The sequence below is a fragment of the Solanum tuberosum genome, unplaced genomic scaffold (genome assembly GCF_000226075.1).
Source record: "Solanum tuberosum cultivar DM 1-3 516 R44 unplaced genomic scaffold, SolTub_3.0 scf00263, whole genome shotgun sequence".
Classification (NCBI taxonomy): Eukaryota; Viridiplantae; Streptophyta; class Magnoliopsida; order Solanales; family Solanaceae; genus Solanum; species Solanum tuberosum.
The window spans coordinates 876,813-897,002 of record NW_006239196.1 but is presented as its reverse complement, the minus strand read 5'-3'; the positions used below and the strand labels follow the sequence as shown (position 1 = coordinate 897,002).

The window sequence follows — 20,190 nt, the reverse complement described above, 5'->3', positions numbered from 1 at the left end:
CATAGGCCTACCGATTCCAAGGTTCATTACTATCATTAATGGAAGGGTGCCATTAGCCTACTGATTCCAAGGTTCATTATAATCATAATTGGAAGGGTGCTACTAGCCTACCGCTTTGAGGATTCCACAACCAACAATAATCATTTAAATAAGGAAAGATAATCAAGGATCAAGGGTTACCATACCTTAGTTCAGATTCCCCAAGAAAATTGATGAAGAAACCACCTTCAATCCAAGCCCTAGCTCCAAGTTCTTGACCTTCTTAAAATGGAGGATTGTAGAGAGAAAAGTATTTGAGAGGAGGTGAGTTCTTTTTAATTCTAATTGGAGTGACTTAAAATGGAAGAATTTGGTCTAGAAGGGTTTTATAATTGCTAGGAAAGGCATATAATAAAAGGGGCTCAACTTAGGAAAAGAAATAAGGACCCACTTAAAAGTTTCCACTAAACCCGTCTAAGTTCGTCCTTGCTGACAGTGCTTCACTATTTTGGGCATAACTTTTTACTCCGAGATCGGAAAAGGGAAAACTCGGTGGCGTTGAAAAGAGGACTCAGATACCTTTAATTGGATAGGTAATGGTCCACCTAATTCATTTTGAGCTAAAAGATATCATCATTTGAAGTTGACCCTAAAAGTCGCAACTTTAAAAATCTGCTCCTTGCCCGTCTGTTCCAGTGGGATTACTCAAAGGCTGGTCAACTGGGCAGTCCACTAGGCTAGCTCGTCCTTGCTTGCACCCTAGGATGCTACCTAGCTCCATTTAAGTTCTAAAACAGCATAAACATCAACCTAAGCCCCCACTAACCCAAACGTCTAGGCTCAAGTTCATTCTATCATTTTCCGAGTCGTTACAAATACAGGGTCTTATGACACAAGCAACTCCAGCACTTCTTCTGAACCAAGTAGTCACTCTCATGGCAATAGTAGTTGGAATAGGTTTTGCTCTCTATCTGTAAATTTTGCAGGTCCCTCTCACATACCAAGAGGACAATATCAAACCACTGATGCCTTTGGTGTTATCCATCAGTTCACTGAACAACAATACAATCAGATTTTAACCATGCTTGATTCAGAAACACCTGCAGTTCACTCAGCTATGACAACATGTATGATTCCTTATGCCACTGTCACTGAAGATGAAGTTAAGTGGATAGTAGATTCAGGAGGCTCTAGTCATATGGTTAAGTCATCTACTCTTCTATCTCATACTAAGGCTGTGAACAAGACTGGTTTGGGAAAGGTTCACTTACCTATTGAAAGTATGTTTACTGTGACTCATCTAGGATTATGTTGCATTTTTCCTGATCAAGAAATCACAAATGTTATGCTCATACCTGAGTTCCAATATAACTTGTTGTATGTGCCTCAACTGACTAAGGAGCTGAAGTGTGCAGTGTTATTCTATCCTGATTTTTGCATTTTTCAGGATCTCTCAAGTGGCAAGGTGAAGGGGATTGGTAGACAAGATAATGGCTTGCATGTGTTCACAACAAGTCACAAGAAACCATGTACTGCTGCTGCAGTTTCTAGCACTGGTTCTTCTTCTACCAAATTTGAAGCACATTCGTTAGATATTTATAGTACTAGTATGACTCTTTGGCACATGAGGTTAGGTCATACCTCCTCTGCCACTTTACAAAGAATGTTTGGTCCTACTTCTCAATACTGGGAAAAATGTATCAGTAGTTGCACTATATGTCCATTAGCAAAACAAACTAGACTTTCTTTTCCATTAAGTACTACTACTTCTGATTGTTGTTTTCAATTAGTTCATAGAGATGTATGGGGTCCATATAGAATTCCAACTTATAATGGAAAAAGATATTTTCTCACTCTTGTGGATGATTATTCTAGATATACCTGGTTGTTTTTACTACCCTCTAAAGCTGAGGTGGTTGTTGCTATTCAGGAATTCTTTTTCATGGTTAAGACTGTTTATTCCTCAGGAGTGAAATTTTTTAGAACTGACAATGGCTGTGAATTTTTTAACACATCTATGGCTAGTTTATTGAAGTCCTTGGGTATTGTCCATCAAAGTTTATGTGTCTATACTCATCAACAGAATGGAGTAGCTGAACGAAAGCACAGACACATCCTAGAGGTTGCAAGATCTCTTAGGTTCCAAGCTGGTGTACCTCTGAAGTTTTGGGGTGAATGTGTGACCACAACTATATACATCATTAACAGATTGCCCTCTTTAACTCTCCAACGTCTATCTCCTTTTGAGAAGCTTTATAGGCACTCTCCTTCCCTGACTCACTTAAAGGTGTTTGGCTGTCTAGGCTATGTGACTCAAGTCAGAAAATTAGATAAATTCTCTCCAAGAGCCACTCCGGCTGTCTTTCTGGGTTATTCTCAGACAAAAAAAGGCTACATTACGTATGACATGGGGTCCAAAGTGTTTGTAGTTAGCAGAGATGTTATGTTTAAAGAAGATTTTTTCCCTTTCAAGGCCACTTCACAGTCTTCCTCTCCTTTATTCTCTATGAGTGATAACAACCTGGATGGTATATCAGCAACATAGTTTACTGTGTCTTTACCTCAAGCTGCTTCTGAGGCTGCTCCTTCTGTTGTATCCATTTCTTCTGAAGATCCTCCTACTATAACCTCTATTGCTAGAAAATCCTCCAGACCTACCAAACCTCATATTTGGATGAGTGACTATGTTTCGAAAGGGCAAGGGAATGCTAATTGTTGCTATCTAGTGTCTCAAGTAGTCAGTTATGATCATTTGTCTCCTATGTTTGGTGTTGCTTTAGCTTCCTATTCTTTCATAAGAGAACCCACTTCATATGCTGAGGCTGTTAAGGATCCTAATTGGGTGGCTGCTAATCAATCTGAGATTCAAGCATTGTAGGATAATCACATTTGGAGTTTGGTTGAACTACCAGTTGGAAAGAAGCCTATTGGCTTTAAATGGGTGTTGAAAGTGAATATACAACGTCTGGTGTTGTGGAAAGGTACAAGGCTCGACTTGTAGCTAAAGGCTACAACCAATAGGAGGGGCTGGACTATACTGAAACCTTCTCCCCAGTTGCTAAAATGGTTACTGTCAGGTCTGTTGTGTCTGTTGCTACAGCCAAACATTGGCCCATTTTTCAAATGGAAGTTCATAATGTTTTTCTCCATGGTGACTTATTGGAGGAAGTGTATTTGGAGGTTCCTGTTGGGTTTGCTAGCCAAGGGGGGAAACATGTTGTTTGCAAACTACATAAGTCCCTTTATGAACTTAAACAGGCACCCAGGCAATGGAATAAGAAACTCACAGATGCACTAGTCCAACTGGGTTCTCATAAAGCCATTTTGATTACTCTTTATTCACCAAGACTGTTCAGGGAGAATTGGTTATTGTTCTAGTGTATGTGGATGATTTGCTGCTGACATGAAGTAACTCAGACCTGATCCTGCAAACAATGAATGATTTAAAACTAAAGTTCAAAATGAAGGACCTTGGGGAGGTGAAGTTTTTTTTGGGGATTGAATTTGTTAGATCAAGGAAAGGCATAATTATGAGTCAAAGAAAATATGCACTGGAACTGATAAGTGAGCTAGGACTAAGTGGTACTAAACCTTTCAGCACACCACTGGAAACAAATCTGAAATTGACATCCACTAATTATGAGGCATTCATCATTAATGAGAAATAGGGAATTCCTAAGGCTGAAGACACATCATTTGTTGATCCTACTCAATATCAAAGGTTGGTGGGAAGACTGATATATCTAACTATGACTAGGATTGACATTGCCTATGTAGTGCAAGTGCTAAGTCAATTCATGCATAGTCCCAAACAATCTCACATGGAGGTTGCCTTAAGAGTAGTGAAATATATAAAGAATACACCAGGTCTTGGTCTACTAATGCCTTCTAATAGCTCAGGGAAACTTGAGGCATACTGTGACTCTGGCTGGGGTGGTTGCTTACAGACTAGAAGGTCAGTCACAGGATATTTAGTGAAGTTTGGCAATGCTGTGGTATCATGGAAATCAAAGAAACAGGAGACAATAGCCAGAAGTTCTGCTGAAGCAGAATTTAGGAGTATGGCTTCTGTGGTGGCTGAGGTAACCTGGCTAGTTGGCTTATACAAAGAGTTAGGAATTCAGGGTTGAAGTCCCAATAGATCTACATTGTGACAGCAAAGCTGCTATTCAGATTGCAGTTAATCCCATCTTCTATGAAAGAACAAAACACATAGACATCGATTGTCATTTTGTGAGAGACAAGATTGTACAGGGCATTATCAAAACCTATTATGTGTCAACTAAAGAGCAGCAAGCAGATCTTCTAACAAAGAGTCTTGGAAGACAACAACATGAATACTTAATGTCCAAACTGAACTTGAAAGATATATTTCAAGCATCAGTTTGAGGAAGGGTGTTAAATAGTTGATATTTTAGCATATAGAAAAGATACTGTTATAAGAAGTTAGTTACTGAACATTATAAATACAGCTTGTACTGAGTCATTCTAAAGCTATGTTGAATAATACACAGTCAATTATATTTCGTTCTGCTTTACTCTTTGTAGCTTGAAGGTTCTCACATGGTGAAGATCAAGGATCTTAACAAATTTAATATGAATTTCTCCATAATTGATGAGCTTTGTTTTTTCATTTATTTTTTTTAAAAATGATTTATCCTTCGATTTCTATTTTTTTGGCTCAGATTTTTTATAATTAAAAAGAAACTCCTTATTCTATTTGAAGTTTATGTGACGAAGTATGATTATGTTTGAAGTCAAATAGTTACTTTTTATACTATGCTTTTATAATTTTAATTTTTTAATTATGAAATTCAAATTCATAATGCACATCATAGTAAATTGCGCGCCTCTTTATCTATACAAAATAAATCACTGCGAAAAACTCATCACAAAGATAAATTAATATTAGAGATATATTGGTAAATTTTCTCTTATTATATAAGTGGGAGTTGAGGCTACCCATTAACTTGACATGTGGAATTACTAAATTTTTCTCTTATTATTTTCTATTCTTTCTACTTTATAATAAAAGGGAGTTTATGATGGAACATTCTACTATTTACAAATGACTTAAAAATTATCTTAATAAATCATTTACAAATTACTTAAAAAATTTAAAAGATATATAATAAAATAGGTTGACTCTCAGAATTCTATCAGGGTCACATATATTGGGACAGAAAAATAACATATATCATTTTAAAAATACCAAAAAAGTATTATAAATAATAATAATTAACAACTTAAAATATCTGAAAGACATTTTAAAAGGGGTTAATTTTTGTAATTTTATCCATAATCACATAAATTAGGACAAAGTGACCAGTAATGTAGGTAAATTTAAATAACTCACTATATTTTATCTGTACCGCATACATTAGGACAAAAAATAATAGATATTGGGCCCGTGCACTGCACGGGCTCTTCATCACTAGTATATATATAAGGCAGGGATATTTTGATCTTGAAATAAATATTTTTTTGCTTTTGTTTCTACATTTTATAAGAAGCAATTTTTTTTAGCTTTTTTTCTACCGCAGAAAAACTACTTCTACTTTTATTTAAAAACAGTTTTACTGATTAGCCAAATATTTTTTTTTTCAAAATAATTCAGAAATATTTCTATAGTTATAATCGTGTCATCAATGATAAAAGAGATATTTTAAGATAAATTATTACTAAATAAAGAAATGTATTTATAAAAATCATATAAATTTAGCCAGAAAAAATATAAGATATAACTTGTGAGAGAATCTATGTCTTATTTATACGGGATAAAAATGAAATAATTAAATTCTCATAACTCTAACCATTAATCAAACTCCCCTGATTAATGAATGGTCCCATCATCATATAGTCTGTTTTAGCTAGAGGGGTACAAGCCAAATCGTAAAGTCAAATCAAATCGACAAACCAAATCAAACCGACAAAAAATCGACCACTCTTGGTTTGGTTTGGTATTAAAAGAAAAAAAGTCAAACCAAAACCAAACCAAACCGACATAAAATATATGTTTATATATTTTATTTCATATTTGGTCTTGGAAAATTTTGCAAATATCATATATATAATTTTATTTTATTTATAGATAAAAATATTATTTATAATCTACTTTGTTAATGCATTTTTAGTTAGTTTATAGTTTTCAATGTTTATATATTTTATTTCACATTTGGGCTTCTAAAATTTGTAAATATTTTATTTCGTATTAAGATCCGAAGTTACAATCATATTGTTATAGTTTTTCAAATTCAAAGTTAACAATTTACTTTGTAAATATTTTGTTTTGTATTCAGTTTGCATGTAGACTTGAATCTTATTAATTCAACATAATGAGCATTGATATTTCAAAAAAAATATTTTGTACTCATGTGAATTTTACCGTCTTTTCTAAAATTTCTATTCATTTAACATTTTTTAACTTTAGCTTATCACACATGTAAGTTGAAAATATATTTGATCTCTTTTTCAAACACCGTATAGTTGTAAAAAATCAAAAAAACTGAAAAATAGAAAAAATTCGAAAGAACCGACTAAAGCCGAAACCAAAAAAACAGACTTTATGAAATTTGATTTGATTTTTAGATTTAATAAATCGATATAATTGATTTAAATTTTTTTAATGAAAAATCAAACTTCACCGGCGTATATACACCCCTAGTTTTAGCATATAGTATATAGATATAAACATAATATCACATGAAAAATCTAATCAATCATCGCAAACCCAAACAAGCTCTGCTCTTCCGCCCATCACGTGGCCATCTAGCCCTTCTCTAACCTTACTAGACCCATCTAAAAATGACCGACACGTGTCAATAAAAGATATAGGAAAAAAAAATCTAATATACCCTTAACTTTGTCATTTAAAGCTGATATTCGTTATAAAAGTGACTCATATATATCCTTATCGTTACAAAAGGAGCTCATATATACCCTTCATCTAACGCGAGTGAAAAAATTAGTTTTAAATTTATTTTTTTGACTTTAAATTTTTAAAATGTTCATGTGGATATATATGATCCTTCTAGTAAAGTCCAAAGTATATTTTAATCTTTTTGCACACAAATATTTTTTTTGACTTCTTTAATTATCAATATTTTATTTTTTTTATTTTTTTCTTTCATTTTTTAAGGTAAGGAAAAAATCAAAACTAGTTTTTTTTGCGACTCTATTGTAATTTAGTTTTTGTATTTGTAAAAATAAAATAAAAAATGGACATCTATGATAAATTTTACAAGAAAATTGTTGAAACATAAATTATTGAAAGTCACTTTCATAACGAAGGGTATATCAGCTTTAAATAACAAAATTGAGAGTATATCATACATTTTCCCTAAGATATATGATGAGGTGATTTAAGGTACGTTTCAATTATTATTTTTCAATAGATATATATTTTTTAATTTTAATTTTTTAAAAATATATTTAAAATTATAAAATTTAAATATTATATATATATATATATGTGTAAAAAAAATTTGTTAATTTAAAATCATAATTTAATACTTTTGATCCGTCAAAGATGTAGCAAGTGATCTCAAATTTTTGTAGGGCATAAAAGTCCCCACCAGAAAACGACAAAATAGATGCCATCACGCGCTTTAGCACAGAACACGTGTCACTATCAAATGGTGTATTTGTAGTTCTTAATAGAAATGAAGGGTAGATTAGTCAACAAATTTTAAAATAAGGATTAAAATTAGTAGGCACGTGGCTTGGCGTGGACCGCACGCATGGAAAATTAAAGTAGAGGCTTTTACAGTGTGTTTCGTCGTGGAGTTAGATATTTGTAATTGCTTTTTCCTTTGCCTTTTTGTTTGATACTTCCACAAGTACATTGCTTTATTTGTTCGACGTTCCATATTCATATTAAAATTTAATTAATTACATTTGATAAGGTAGTATTCTATAGAACATTCTCTATTAAATTTAAATTTAAAATTTTTGATTCAAAAAAAAAAAAAAAACTTGATTCGCTATATCACATCCTCTCGTGTTGTTGCTTTATTAGCTTACTTCACCTTTCCTCCATTTTCGTTTTATTTTATATGATTACATTGGTATAAATATTGACATTTATGGTCAAGCAAAGAAATACTTTTTTTTTCATCCTGATTTATTTTAAAGTATTTGGCTAGAGATAAAGTTTAATAATAAAATAGATTTTAAGAAAAATGGTCATAAATTATATATAAGTATTTATGTGGTCATAAATCCTAAAGTATAATAGAATATCATTTAAAACTAAAATGATTGCTAAGAACAATAGGGTATTTGGTGCGGTTTAACATGACCTTGTGGTAATTAATACTCTATTATTAAATGACATCTTGACAACTAATACTAATTTAATAAGATTATAATTTATAGTATATGTTTCGCACTAGTTGAGGACTTTTGAGGGAATAAGATGGTGTGTGGGTTTATATTATATTTTGATAATTGTCGTCTCATGAGCTATTAGGAGTTGCGTTAGTCCGATAATTTATTTTCTATTCAATCACATTAAATTCATATACGTGCTCTCGTTTGTTTTAATTTGTTTCAGAATACGATGGTCAAATTAATTAATGTTTGATGTGAATTTAGATATAAAAAAATATATTTTATTTAAAATAAAACTTATATGCTAGAAATTATATGGAAAATGCTAAATATCACAATAATTAATAATAATTTAAAATATATTTAAATTTACTATAAATAATATCACAAGCAATTGAGCCAAAAATAAATAAATAAATAAACTCTAGAAATAAAAAGCAACAGGAAAGGCGGGAGTAATGGGAACATAAATAAAGTAAAATAATAAAAGTATAATTTTACGTGATCTTTATGCTGACATCAACGTGATTTAATAATATACGTCGGTGAAGAAAATTAATTTTTCCACTTCTTTTTCTCCCTTTAGTATATAAAATTCAATAATTCCAAATGATATATTTAACAAAAAAAAAATCAATAGGTGGGTTCATAAATATATTTAGGTGCCGCAAGAAATATTTATCATGTACGTAGTATTTAAAGCTTAACGGAGTAAAAAAGGGAGAAGCTATCAAAAATCAAGGGGTTCATTCGAATCACTTCGTTTGATTATTTTTTTTAAGTATATATATATTTAAATTTTCTTTGACCTTTTCATACATTTACTTTTTATATTTTAAACCTCATTAGTGAAAATTATTCATGCGTTAATTAATTTACTTTATACAAAATATTTTTCATATGTATTTGTGTACGAAAAATACACAACCAAGTATTGTATTCATAATGCTATATTTTATGTGGAAAGAGTAATTAGTAAAGACAACTAAATATTGTGTAACTTATGCTAGAATTTATATAGGTATTATTTTTTCTTATTAATGTAACTACAAACAACGTAAAAAATTAAGAAATCCATGGGAGGAGGTATTAAAAACAAATAAGACATGATTTTTTTATTTGATAGTGTTTTCAATTTACGTATAATACCGTATTTAGTAGTACTTATTATTACTGTATAAAAATGGTAAGCAATGACATAATTAATAATATGAGATACTATTTTTATATCAATACACTTTATTCATTATCATTTATAGAGATAAAGGTTGCAGCTTACACGGAGACAGAACCTCGAAATTAGAGTTTCAAACCCCCATTTCACAAACACACCTTCAACCCATGACACTCAGAAACTACTCGTTCACGCTAAGATCAGTTTCGGGAGTTCTACTCGCCCGAATTTAATTTCGTAAAGTCGTACGGGTTCATTAACGTCTTAGATATTCACTCATGTGATCAAATTAATTATTAGATCTCTCATTTGTTACCAGATTCCCTAGACCTCATTGACTCCGATTTCCTCAAAATCTAGACTAGGCTAGGAATTTTCAAGTCACTACCAAAAAGTTTTCTGAAATTTTAAAAGTGATATTCCACATTGATGTCTTCACTATCTAATACATTTCATTCCCACCACCCCACATCTCTACCTCCGCTTGCACTCTATAATATTTGTCTAAATTATATAAAAATATTTTTTGGTTGATATTTTACTTATATAACAAACATAAGAAAATAAGCAAAAGAAAAACACCATTCTTTTCCTAGAAAATATTTTCCTCCGTAACGAACACACCCTAAATTCTAATGTAATTTTTTTCTGGGGTTTCCAACCACCAACAAAGGAAATCGGTAAATTTGGTGGATTTCAAAAGGCATACACTTAAGTTGATTTCAAACTTGATTTTGATAAATAGATAAATAAATATAAGGGATAAGGGTCTGAAAAATACTTCAACTTTGGTCGGATTTGCTGTTGCGATACTAAACTTTCATAAGGACTTATTACCTCCCTAAACTATTTATTACCGTATTTTTTACCCCCTAAACTATTTAATAGTGTATTTTAAAGGTATATATGTGCCCACATGGACACATTACTATTTATAATTTTGCATTATTTTTTATGTCCACGTGGGCAAATATATATGTTTAAAATACGGTATTAAATAGTCTAGGGAGGTAATAGGTCCTCATGAAAGTTTAGTATCACAACAGCAAATACGACCAAAGTTGAGATATTTTTCAGACCCTTATCCCTTATTTATATTTTAATACACTTATCACTATTAAAAATAGAGGTTTTTCCATTGTATATCAATGCAATTTTTTTTAATTATAAAATATAATTATTTTTATTTTATTTTCATTGAACCAACTCACTGAAAAACACATGATGAAAAACATATTTTCATTAAAGTACTCACTTCAACCACTTGCATCTCTTCCACTCAGCACAACCTTAAATTCGCTTCGCCCCACATAGCCTTAAATCCACCTCTTCTCGTATCCGCCCCGTCCTATTGTTATCCCAGGTCGGACCACTTAAAAATATAAAATAGGCTCAAGTCTAAAAGAAAGGAAGGGGGTTAAGTGATGATTAGGGTAGTCGGCGTGGATGTGTATTAACCCTTTGGAAAGTTGTGGCGTGGGAACAAAATGGAGTGCTTTATGTACTGTACCAGACTTTTAGCTCTCTAATAAAGTCAAGTTTCCCATTAACTTTTCACTAATTTGAACAAAAAAATATAAGCCAACTTTGTAGTATGAAAATACAAATAGTGTTATGCCACAATAATAAATAGACAAAGATAAATATCTTTAAATTTAGCGTGAATTTACTAGTTCCATTTTGATATTGCAATCTGAGTGAAATATCTCTTAAATTCTCGCCAAATTTTGAGATATTTTCAATATTTTTTCCTGTTTTTTATGAAGAGTCTTATGTTCCTACAAGAATTTGAAACCACTTACTATGTCATGTGGTAAATCATTGTGAATCTAAATTTAGCTAGTCAAGTAGAAGAGTATTTTTAAGACTATCAATAATTCGGAAACGAAACTAATAATTTGTGTCTAGCTAATTCAAAAGTGTTTTCAATACTTCTCTCTAAATATGTATCCACCACCAAAAAGATATGATACAATAAATGAACCTGTTTTTTTTTTAAAAATTCGAATTTGAGTCTTAGATATGATTTTTTTTTAATACAAAGTACTATCCCTCCAAATGAGACTCCACACATTTAGATTATTTGATCTCCAATACAAATATTCTACATTAAATAGAAAATAAAAAATATATCCATAGTAGTACAAAGTAGAGATGATTTATTGTTTATTTATGATAGAAAAATAAGTAATAATAATGGGTGCTATTATTATTTAGCCGTCTACTTTGTCGTTTGTGTGGCGTCCGTTGATGAGCAACGCCGTCTGTTTGCGTTTGACTGCACGCTTCTTTTTATTTTTTCTTTCACACCTTTCTTTGTCATATTATCATAAACAATTAAAACAACATTTACTATATTCTTTCTTTCTATTTTTTCATTTTATAAGATAGTGACATTATTTTGGAAAAAAAATATCAAATACTTTCTTATATTATTAGTGTACTTTTAATATAACAATTTATACTTGAATACTTTTATGTACTAGTAATTAATTAATTAATCATGTAAACCATTTTAAATTTTATTAAAAACTTTCTTTTTTAAATAATTTTTTTGAGATAATTAACTTTCTTATATTTTGATATTTACACAATGTTAAAATTCATTTTCCATTCTGTGAAAAATGTCAATCAAAGTTTTTCTTTTGCTTCTCTTCAATAAAAAATACTCCATAATTTTAAGTAATTCTTCAATATTTATTAAAAAAAATAACTTTAATTATATGTATCATGATAATTCTACTGTCCAATTGAGAAATGAAACTATAATTAGTGAAATTTTCAAACAACCAATTTGAAGGTGCAACTCTTGTCGTACACCAAATTCTTTCATTTTTGTTTTCTATTTTTCGGGAAACAATAGTTATATATTTATACAAAATATCAAATAATGATGGTAGTTTAAGTACCATCAAAGATCGTGATGAAATGATATCTACTTCTTCATTTATTCAAAACTAGAAAAACTCAAAACTCAAATTCGAATCCTTTATATAGAATTAAAAACACTATACTTTCTAATATGTAATTTTCTGACACAAATCTAAATTAGTTGTGTCTCTATATTTGTCTTATGCTGCGTTTGAACCGAGTTTATAAACTTTTGGACCTTTGGTGATTGTTCTTTAATATTTTTTTTTTGAGTTTTCATTCGATGCTTGATATTTGTATTGAAACTTAATTAAATTTAAATTCATACCTAAAAATCTACGTTGGATAAAAAACTTCTTAAAAAAGACGAGTTTATACTCAACAATCTCGTACTCAAGACTTTTAATTAAAGATATATAACCCTGGTTGGTCTTCTCTAATTTCTTTGTTAGTTTTCATTTTTGGGGGTAAAAACAGCATTAACAGTTAACAAACAGCTCTACCATGAATTGTTAATGACTCTGTTTCTGTCTCTCTCTCTCTCATCCCTCTTTTTCTTCTATTTCTTCCCTATTCTTGTCGTCTTATTACCCCCTTTCTCTGTCTTCACCTATTTCACTCTCTGCTTCTCTGTGTGTGTGAATTCTCCACGCTTTAAACTTCTAATTTTAGGGATAAATAGTCTCTTTCTCTTTCCCCTTCTCTTTAATCCCCCCCACATTTCTGCTCTGTTCTTTTCTTTGGGACACTGTTGTTGTTCTTTCTCAAGTGTTTCTCTTCTTGTTTTAGTTAAGGAAACAAAAAATTCCATCTTTGGACCACTCTTCTTCTCAGTATGAACCTTGTATTCTTCAAGATCACTACACCCTTTTAACTTTCTTCTCCAAAGTTTCAATCTTTAATCACTTTTAGTCATGGTGGACACTAAAGAGATCAACACTAATGAATCTAAGGTACCCCCTTTGTGTTAATTTTCTCTAATTTTGGGGTTTGACCGTTTTGTGTTTTTTTTGAGTAAAAAGAATGGATCTTTATCATTGATTTAGGTAAATAGTCTGTCATTCTTGTGTTTCTTTGGCTTGTCTCTACATATTTAAACCTCCTTTTTATTTACAAAATCACCTTTTGCTTTTTTTGGGGGTTTTGATTCTTTTTCTTTTACCATTTGGTTTACTTTCTCTTTCTGGCTATGCATACAAATTTTACTCATGTTTTTCTTTATGTGTTGTGCCTATTTGTGGATTGATCAATTTTTATGAATATTTGTGGTTCTTGTAATGACTTAGACCTTGTTATGTTATATGCAGAGGGTGGTTCCACTTAATACATGGATACTTATATCCAATTTCAAGTTAGCTTACAACATGCTACGAAGATCTGATGGAACATTTAACCGTGATTTAGCTGAGTTTTTAGAAAGAAAAGTTCCTGCTAACTCGATTCCAGTTGATGGTGTCTATTCATTTGACGTGGTTGATCGCTCTACCAGCTTACTTAACCGTGTTTATAAACCTGCCCCGAAAAATGAGTCTGATTGGGGTAAAATTGATCTTGATAAACCCCTTAGTACAACTGAGATTGTACCTGTTATTATCTTCTTCCATGGTGGAAGCTTTACTCATTCATCAGCTAATAGTGCTATTTACGACACATTTTGTCGTCGTCTTGTTAGTATTTGCAAGGCTGTTGTTGTATCTGTGAATTATCGACGATCACCTGAGAATCGATATCCTTGTGCTTATGATGATGGATGGGCTGCTCTTAAATGGGTAAAATCTAGACAATGGCTTCAAAGTGGGAAGGATTTAAAAGTTCATGTATATATGGCTGGTGATAGTTCAGGTGGTAATATAGCTCATCATGTTGCTGTTCAGGCAGCTGAATCAGGGGTAGAGGTTTTTGGAAATATTCTTTTGCATCCGATGTTTGGTGGACAAAAACGAACAGAATCAGAGAGTAGATTGGACGGGAAATACTTTGTGACAGTTCAAGATAGGGATTGGTATTGGAGAGCTTATTTACCAGAAGGGGAAGATAGAGATCATCCAGCTTGTAATATCTTCGGCCCGAGAGGTAGAACTCTCGAAGGACTTAACTTTCCAAAGAGTTTAGTCGTTGTAGCGGGGTTAGACCTTGTTCAAGATTGGCAATTGACATATGTTGAAGGGTTACAGAAATCGGGGCACGAGGTGAATCTGTTATATCTAAAGCAAGCAACAATAGGTTTCTATTTCTTGCCTAATAACGATCATTTTCGTTGCCTAATGGAGGAGATAACAAGCTTTATACATCCTAACCATTCCTAGAAGACTTAACTACAACTACAGGCAGCCAGCTTAAATATATAACAGAAGCTTGACATCTCACTCGATCGGGTTATTTTTTTCCTCCCTCCTCTGTAGTGAATATAATGGTGTGTATTAGCATTGCTTCTCAGTATTACTTGTCATCAACATACTTACATTGTTGATAAGAGTGTTCACCCTGATGGTTCTTGTCATTGATCAGCATTTGAAGACGATTAAGGCGTTAGCTGACGGAGTGTTGCCTGAGAAATGTTACTTGTTGAGTTAATAGAAGAGTAATTTTCTGGTGATGTCTCAGTTGTTACTACTACTAAAAAGAACTAATTTCAGAACATGGATTGGAAAATTCATGATGTTGTAATCTTACTTTGTATGTTATTATAGTTGTGATTTAGAAACTATATATGTATAAGATTTTGTTTGTTAATTTTGTCCCAAGCATTGAACCCCTCTTTCCCCCCTAAAAATCAACTCAAGGTATTTGTGCTTTTATCACAAGTGTTGATTTTCTTTGGGATTTGAAGAAGTGTACAAGTGCTACAACAACAAACTCTAATCCCATGTTCGTGGGATCTGGAAAGGATGATGTATATACAGTCGTACTTCTACTTTGTGAATGTTGATAAGTCGTTTTCGATAAATTCTCAGCTTAAAGTAAAACATATAAAATAAAGGAGAAAGAATAGTAGCAAAATGACAAACAAGATGTGGAAAGGAGAGTAAATAATATGTTATAATTAGTTAAAGTTCATATTTTTAAGTGTCATTTTACATAAACTAATGTAGCACTGGCTTTTGGTATTTATCTTTGTATTGGAATATATATTATTTTATGTAAAAATACAACTTGAATAAAAATATATGGATACTAAGAATACCTAGTCAATACTAAGTATTTAAAAACAAAAGAAGTGTGGTTAGGGGAAGCTTCCTATGTATGTTGTTACTTTAATGTAAATGAGTTGGTTATCTTGCAACTTAAGGGAATTCACATTCAAGATTTGAGACTTTCACCTTGTTTGGGTGGTTGTTACCCTTTGTAGTGTATCTTACTGTTAATTCAAATACAATATTTGTTTTGATTGTTATCGTATCGGTTAAATCCATTGTTAGGTAACGATGAAAAAATCCATTTTATGTAACGAGCGATTTGGTGTGATCGCGTCGTTACCCTTCTAATATTATTTATCATTTATCCTACCTTTTCATAGTAGTTCTACCTCGTATCCTACTTTTTCAATTAGTTTATCATTCAAATTATGAATATGTAATGACAGAGAACAATACAATCTATCAAAACATTGTATTCATCAAAATAATATAGTGCGATAGAATACAATGCGATAATACATAACAATTATTCAAAAAAAATGTTATGAACTCAAATATCAAATTTAGATCAAAATTAGTGAATTCTGTCGAACAATAACCTAAAACTCTTGTAAATGGGTTGGTTTGCTAAAAGTCATATGCTAAAATTGGAGGTGATCAAGTAGGTATAGTTGCAATTTTGTAGTACATAGAAAGTGGGGTTGTGTGGACCATAAAGGAATCCCACCCCTTAAACCAAAAGGCCAAAGACAAAGCCAAAACAAAACCCTGTCCAACCAAAGTGAAATGAAGGGTACATTTTACATAGTTCCATGATTGGACATTGATTCAATGCTTTCTATCCCTCTTTTCTTGAAGTGGATTTTTATTAATTTTTTTGTCAGCTATTTCTTCTTCTTCTTCTTCTAATATGGGTCTTTTGGGAATTTTTTTGGATATTTTTGGGTATACAATAAATTTGTTTTAAAATTTATTATTTTGTCTTTTCTTTTTTCTTGTATATTATATTAGAGAGCTTATCTTATCAACCATTGGTTGGGAATTTTGGATTTAGCACTTGTTTGTACCAGTACCAATAGGGGGACCATGATATATTAAAATAAAATAAAACTGAGTTCTGAATTTTCTGTATTAATCTAAAAATTGAATGTGTTAAATTTGACTTCATACAACTATATACATTTTTTTTTCCTTGGGTTGAGGAGGCCTGGCTCTGTATTCAAGAAAGACTTGGTGAACACCCCTTTTTTTTTTTACATTCGGTGTCTTGAATCTGTATTAGAATTCCAATTAAATTCAGATGACACACTACAGGATCCATTCGGAAGTGACGCTCTCAATTCGAGACCTCTGATTAAGGATGAAACAATCTCATTACTGCACCACAACCAATGTTAGGGACTTGGTGAACACCTTTAGAATATATAATACTCTCTCTTTATTGTTATTTATCGACTCTGGACTTTGCATGTCAATTATATTTATATTAATTGATGTATAATTTTTAGGTTTTGAGAAATAATTTAAGAAATAAGTAGTTAATGTTAAGGGTAAAACATGAAATATATATATTTTTCTCTTAATGGTTTATAAATGAGAAGTAAAAATAAAATTTTTATTTTTAATATAGTAGACAAGTACAAGTGGACGTAGAGAGCCATCCTGATTTATGAAAAAAAAAGATTTTTTTTAAAAATTTGTGGCTAAGACATTTTTTTAATTATTTGTTTGATTGTGATTCATTTCATGAAGATAAAAATAATTTTTGTAAAGTTAAGTTAAAAGAATTTTTTCAAAGTTAGGCTATTTTAATTATAAGAATGTTACAATTTTTTTTGGAATGGACCAAAAACGAAAATGTGTCAATAAATTGAGATAAAAGAATAATACTAGTTATTTTATCAGATAAAATTCATAAAGAGCCATTTTAGATTTCTATAATTGAAAAAAATTATTGTTCTGAAATTTCTAAATTATACAATTCAAACTTTTCAAAATATTATCATAAAATATGTAAACTCTTTCAAATTATACTAGAATGAGATCAATATAAACTCTTGAAATACTAAAAATCTCAACAAAATATCTAAAACAGCATTGATGTAACCCTTGACAATAGTTCACATAATTTGGAAAATTATTACTTTCAAGAAGAAAATAAGCTTTTAAAACGTGAAATCAAAAAAGACTTGTAGGAGTAATAATAGCAAAAGACAAATTGTCCTCTATTTGTTACATTTATCTTTCCACTTCTCTATGCTAATGGTTGCTTACAAGTTACACCTAATGGCCAATGGTGAATTTGGAGCTAACTTAAATTATCAATTTCGTCTTCAAATTATTGACAATTTTAAAAATATTTTTTTATTTAACTTATTAAACTTAGATATAAACATCGATCTACCACATGACATAGCTCGTAGTTTCAAACTCTTGTTGAAGCGTGGAGTTCTTTTCTTGATAAAAAGTCGAGAGAAATTTTGAAAACAATCCTAAACTTGAGAGAATTTAGAAGTGTATTCCACTTATATTGCAAGATCGAGTGTGTATTTAAGTTCAATTAATTAAATAAAGAGGTGTTTTAATGAAAATAATAATTCACGCTGATTTTTTTTTAAAAATAATATAATTTTATTTATTGGTATTTATACTACAATAAGATTAAATGATACAATTGAAAATTGAGTTATTTATTTAGCGAATTATAGGTCATTTTATACCGTAATATATACATATTTTAAAAATTCAGGAAAATCTATATAAGTCGGCACACAGATCCAACTTCAAAACCGCGCAACACCAATTTTGATTTGACAACAAAAAAATTGATGATAAATGACATAAATATTGTCGTCTAAAAATAATTGAAATTTCAAATTCATAGTATTATTTTTTGGCTTATAACTAAAAGGACCACTCGTTGGGGGCACTTATTAAATGTACTAAAAAATGTTTTATTGTGAATTTTGTCGTTTTATAAAGGGGTAAACAGCTGTATGCTAAAAAGACTTGTTGAATAAAACGTGGTTTAGGGAGACAACATGTAGTCGTTGTCATCAAATTATTATCATTATAAATAATTAATATCAATTTGTCATTAAAAAAAACAATATTTTTGTTGTCAACATTTTTCTCTCTCTATTTATTTATTTATTTGTATATTTATTTATTTATTTTTAATTGTTTTCGAATTTATCTATTCTGGTCGGTCATATGCGACGACGTGTTCTTTCACACCCCTTTGGCTCTTCTTTAATGAATTCTACCCATTTTAAAATAAAGGGAAAAAAGTGTTTGATATACTCCTCAACTTTATTATTTGGAGTTGATATGACATTCGTTATGATAGTGACATATATATATCCTTACCGTTATATAAACGGCTCACGTATACTCTCATCGTTATAAAATGAGCTCACATATATCTTTTATTTAACGGAAATGAAAAAAATAGTTTTTAATTTATTTTTTTGACTTTTAATTTTTTTTTTAAATTATGTTGGAGTATATATGATCCTTCAAGAAAAGTTCAAGGTATATTTTAATATTTTTCATACATAAGTTATTTTTTGACTTCTTTGATTATCATTATTTGAGTTTTTTATTCTTATTTTTTTTTTCTTTCATTCTTTAGTGTAAAAAAAAACTTTTTTTTGGTGGCTATATTATAATTTAAAACTACTTTTTTGGCTATATTGTAATTTAGTTTTTGTATTTAAAAAAAAAAAATAGGTCAATAATAAATTTTACAAGAAAATTAGTGAAACATAAATAAATTTGACCATCAAAATAATAAATTAAAATTAGTCATTGAAACAAAAAAAAATACATGTGAGGAGTATTAAATATACCCATATGGATTTTATTTTATTTTTTTTAAAAATAATTAAAAAATTTAACTATTTTTTTTCCACTTCCGTTAGAGGGAAATGGTATATGTAAGTCATTTGTATAACAGTAGGAGTATATATGTGTTAATTTCATAACGAGGGTATATCATCTCTAAATGACAAAGTTGAGGGGTATATCAGGTACTTTTGCCTAAAATAAATACTCCCTCGTTTACTTTTAGTTGTCACTTATTCCTAAAATAGATTTTTATTTTTACTTGTCACTTTGACATATCAAGAAAAAATAATTACTTTTCTATGTTTTACCTGTAACATTAAATACTATTCTATTTATCATTTACCTAGACTCAATACTAAACATTAAATAGTAGAAATAATGTAGTAAAATTTCTATTTCAATAATTATTTTCTTAATGAGTGTGTCAAGTCAAAAAGTGACTAGTAAAATTGAACGGCGGGAGTAATTTTTAAAGAAAAAAGTAGGCACTTTAAATGAGGGGTGAACATTCAGTTTTTTCAGTTTGATTTTATCAAGTTTTAGTTCGATTTATTAATTTACGATTTTGAAAGAATCAAATTAGTTCGATTTGATTCGGCCTTTTCAACTTTGATTTAGGTTAGATCAGTGTTTAATAAATAATTTTTCGATGCGAATAAAAAATAAAATGAGGACAAATCTAAGTATTAAACACTTTAAAATTTTAAAATAATGCCAAGTGATGATGCGTATTACCATGGACCATATTTGTCTTTGTCAAGAATATTGTGCTTCCAACTACTGGTAGAGGAAAACTAGGACAAAGATGAGTTCCTTTACATGGCATACATCAACAAAAATATGTTTGGA

The 20,190-nt window shown here is 30.4% G+C and overlaps 2 protein-coding genes across 2 annotated transcripts; both read left to right on the top strand.

Annotated features, from left to right (window-relative positions):
- Window positions 1–3,728: 3,728 nt before the first annotated feature.
- On the top strand, window positions 3,729–4,109 carry LOC107062822 (uncharacterized mitochondrial protein AtMg00810-like). The gene has a single exon (XM_015313919.1). The coding sequence runs from the start codon at window positions 3,729–3,731 to the stop codon at window positions 4,107–4,109; it is 381 nt and encodes a 126-aa protein (XP_015169405.1).
- An 8,711-nt stretch (window positions 4,110–12,820) lies between these two features.
- Window positions 12,821–15,153, top strand: LOC102579350 (gibberellin receptor GID1B-like). Its single transcript, XM_006358383.1, has 2 exons — window positions 12,821–13,308; window positions 13,663–15,153. The coding sequence occupies exons 1-2, from the start codon at window positions 13,270–13,272 to the stop codon at window positions 14,659–14,661; spliced, it is 1,038 nt and encodes a 345-aa protein (XP_006358445.1). The 5' UTR covers window positions 12,821–13,269; the 3' UTR covers window positions 14,662–15,153.
- The last annotated feature ends 5,037 nt before the right edge of the window (window positions 15,154–20,190 follow it).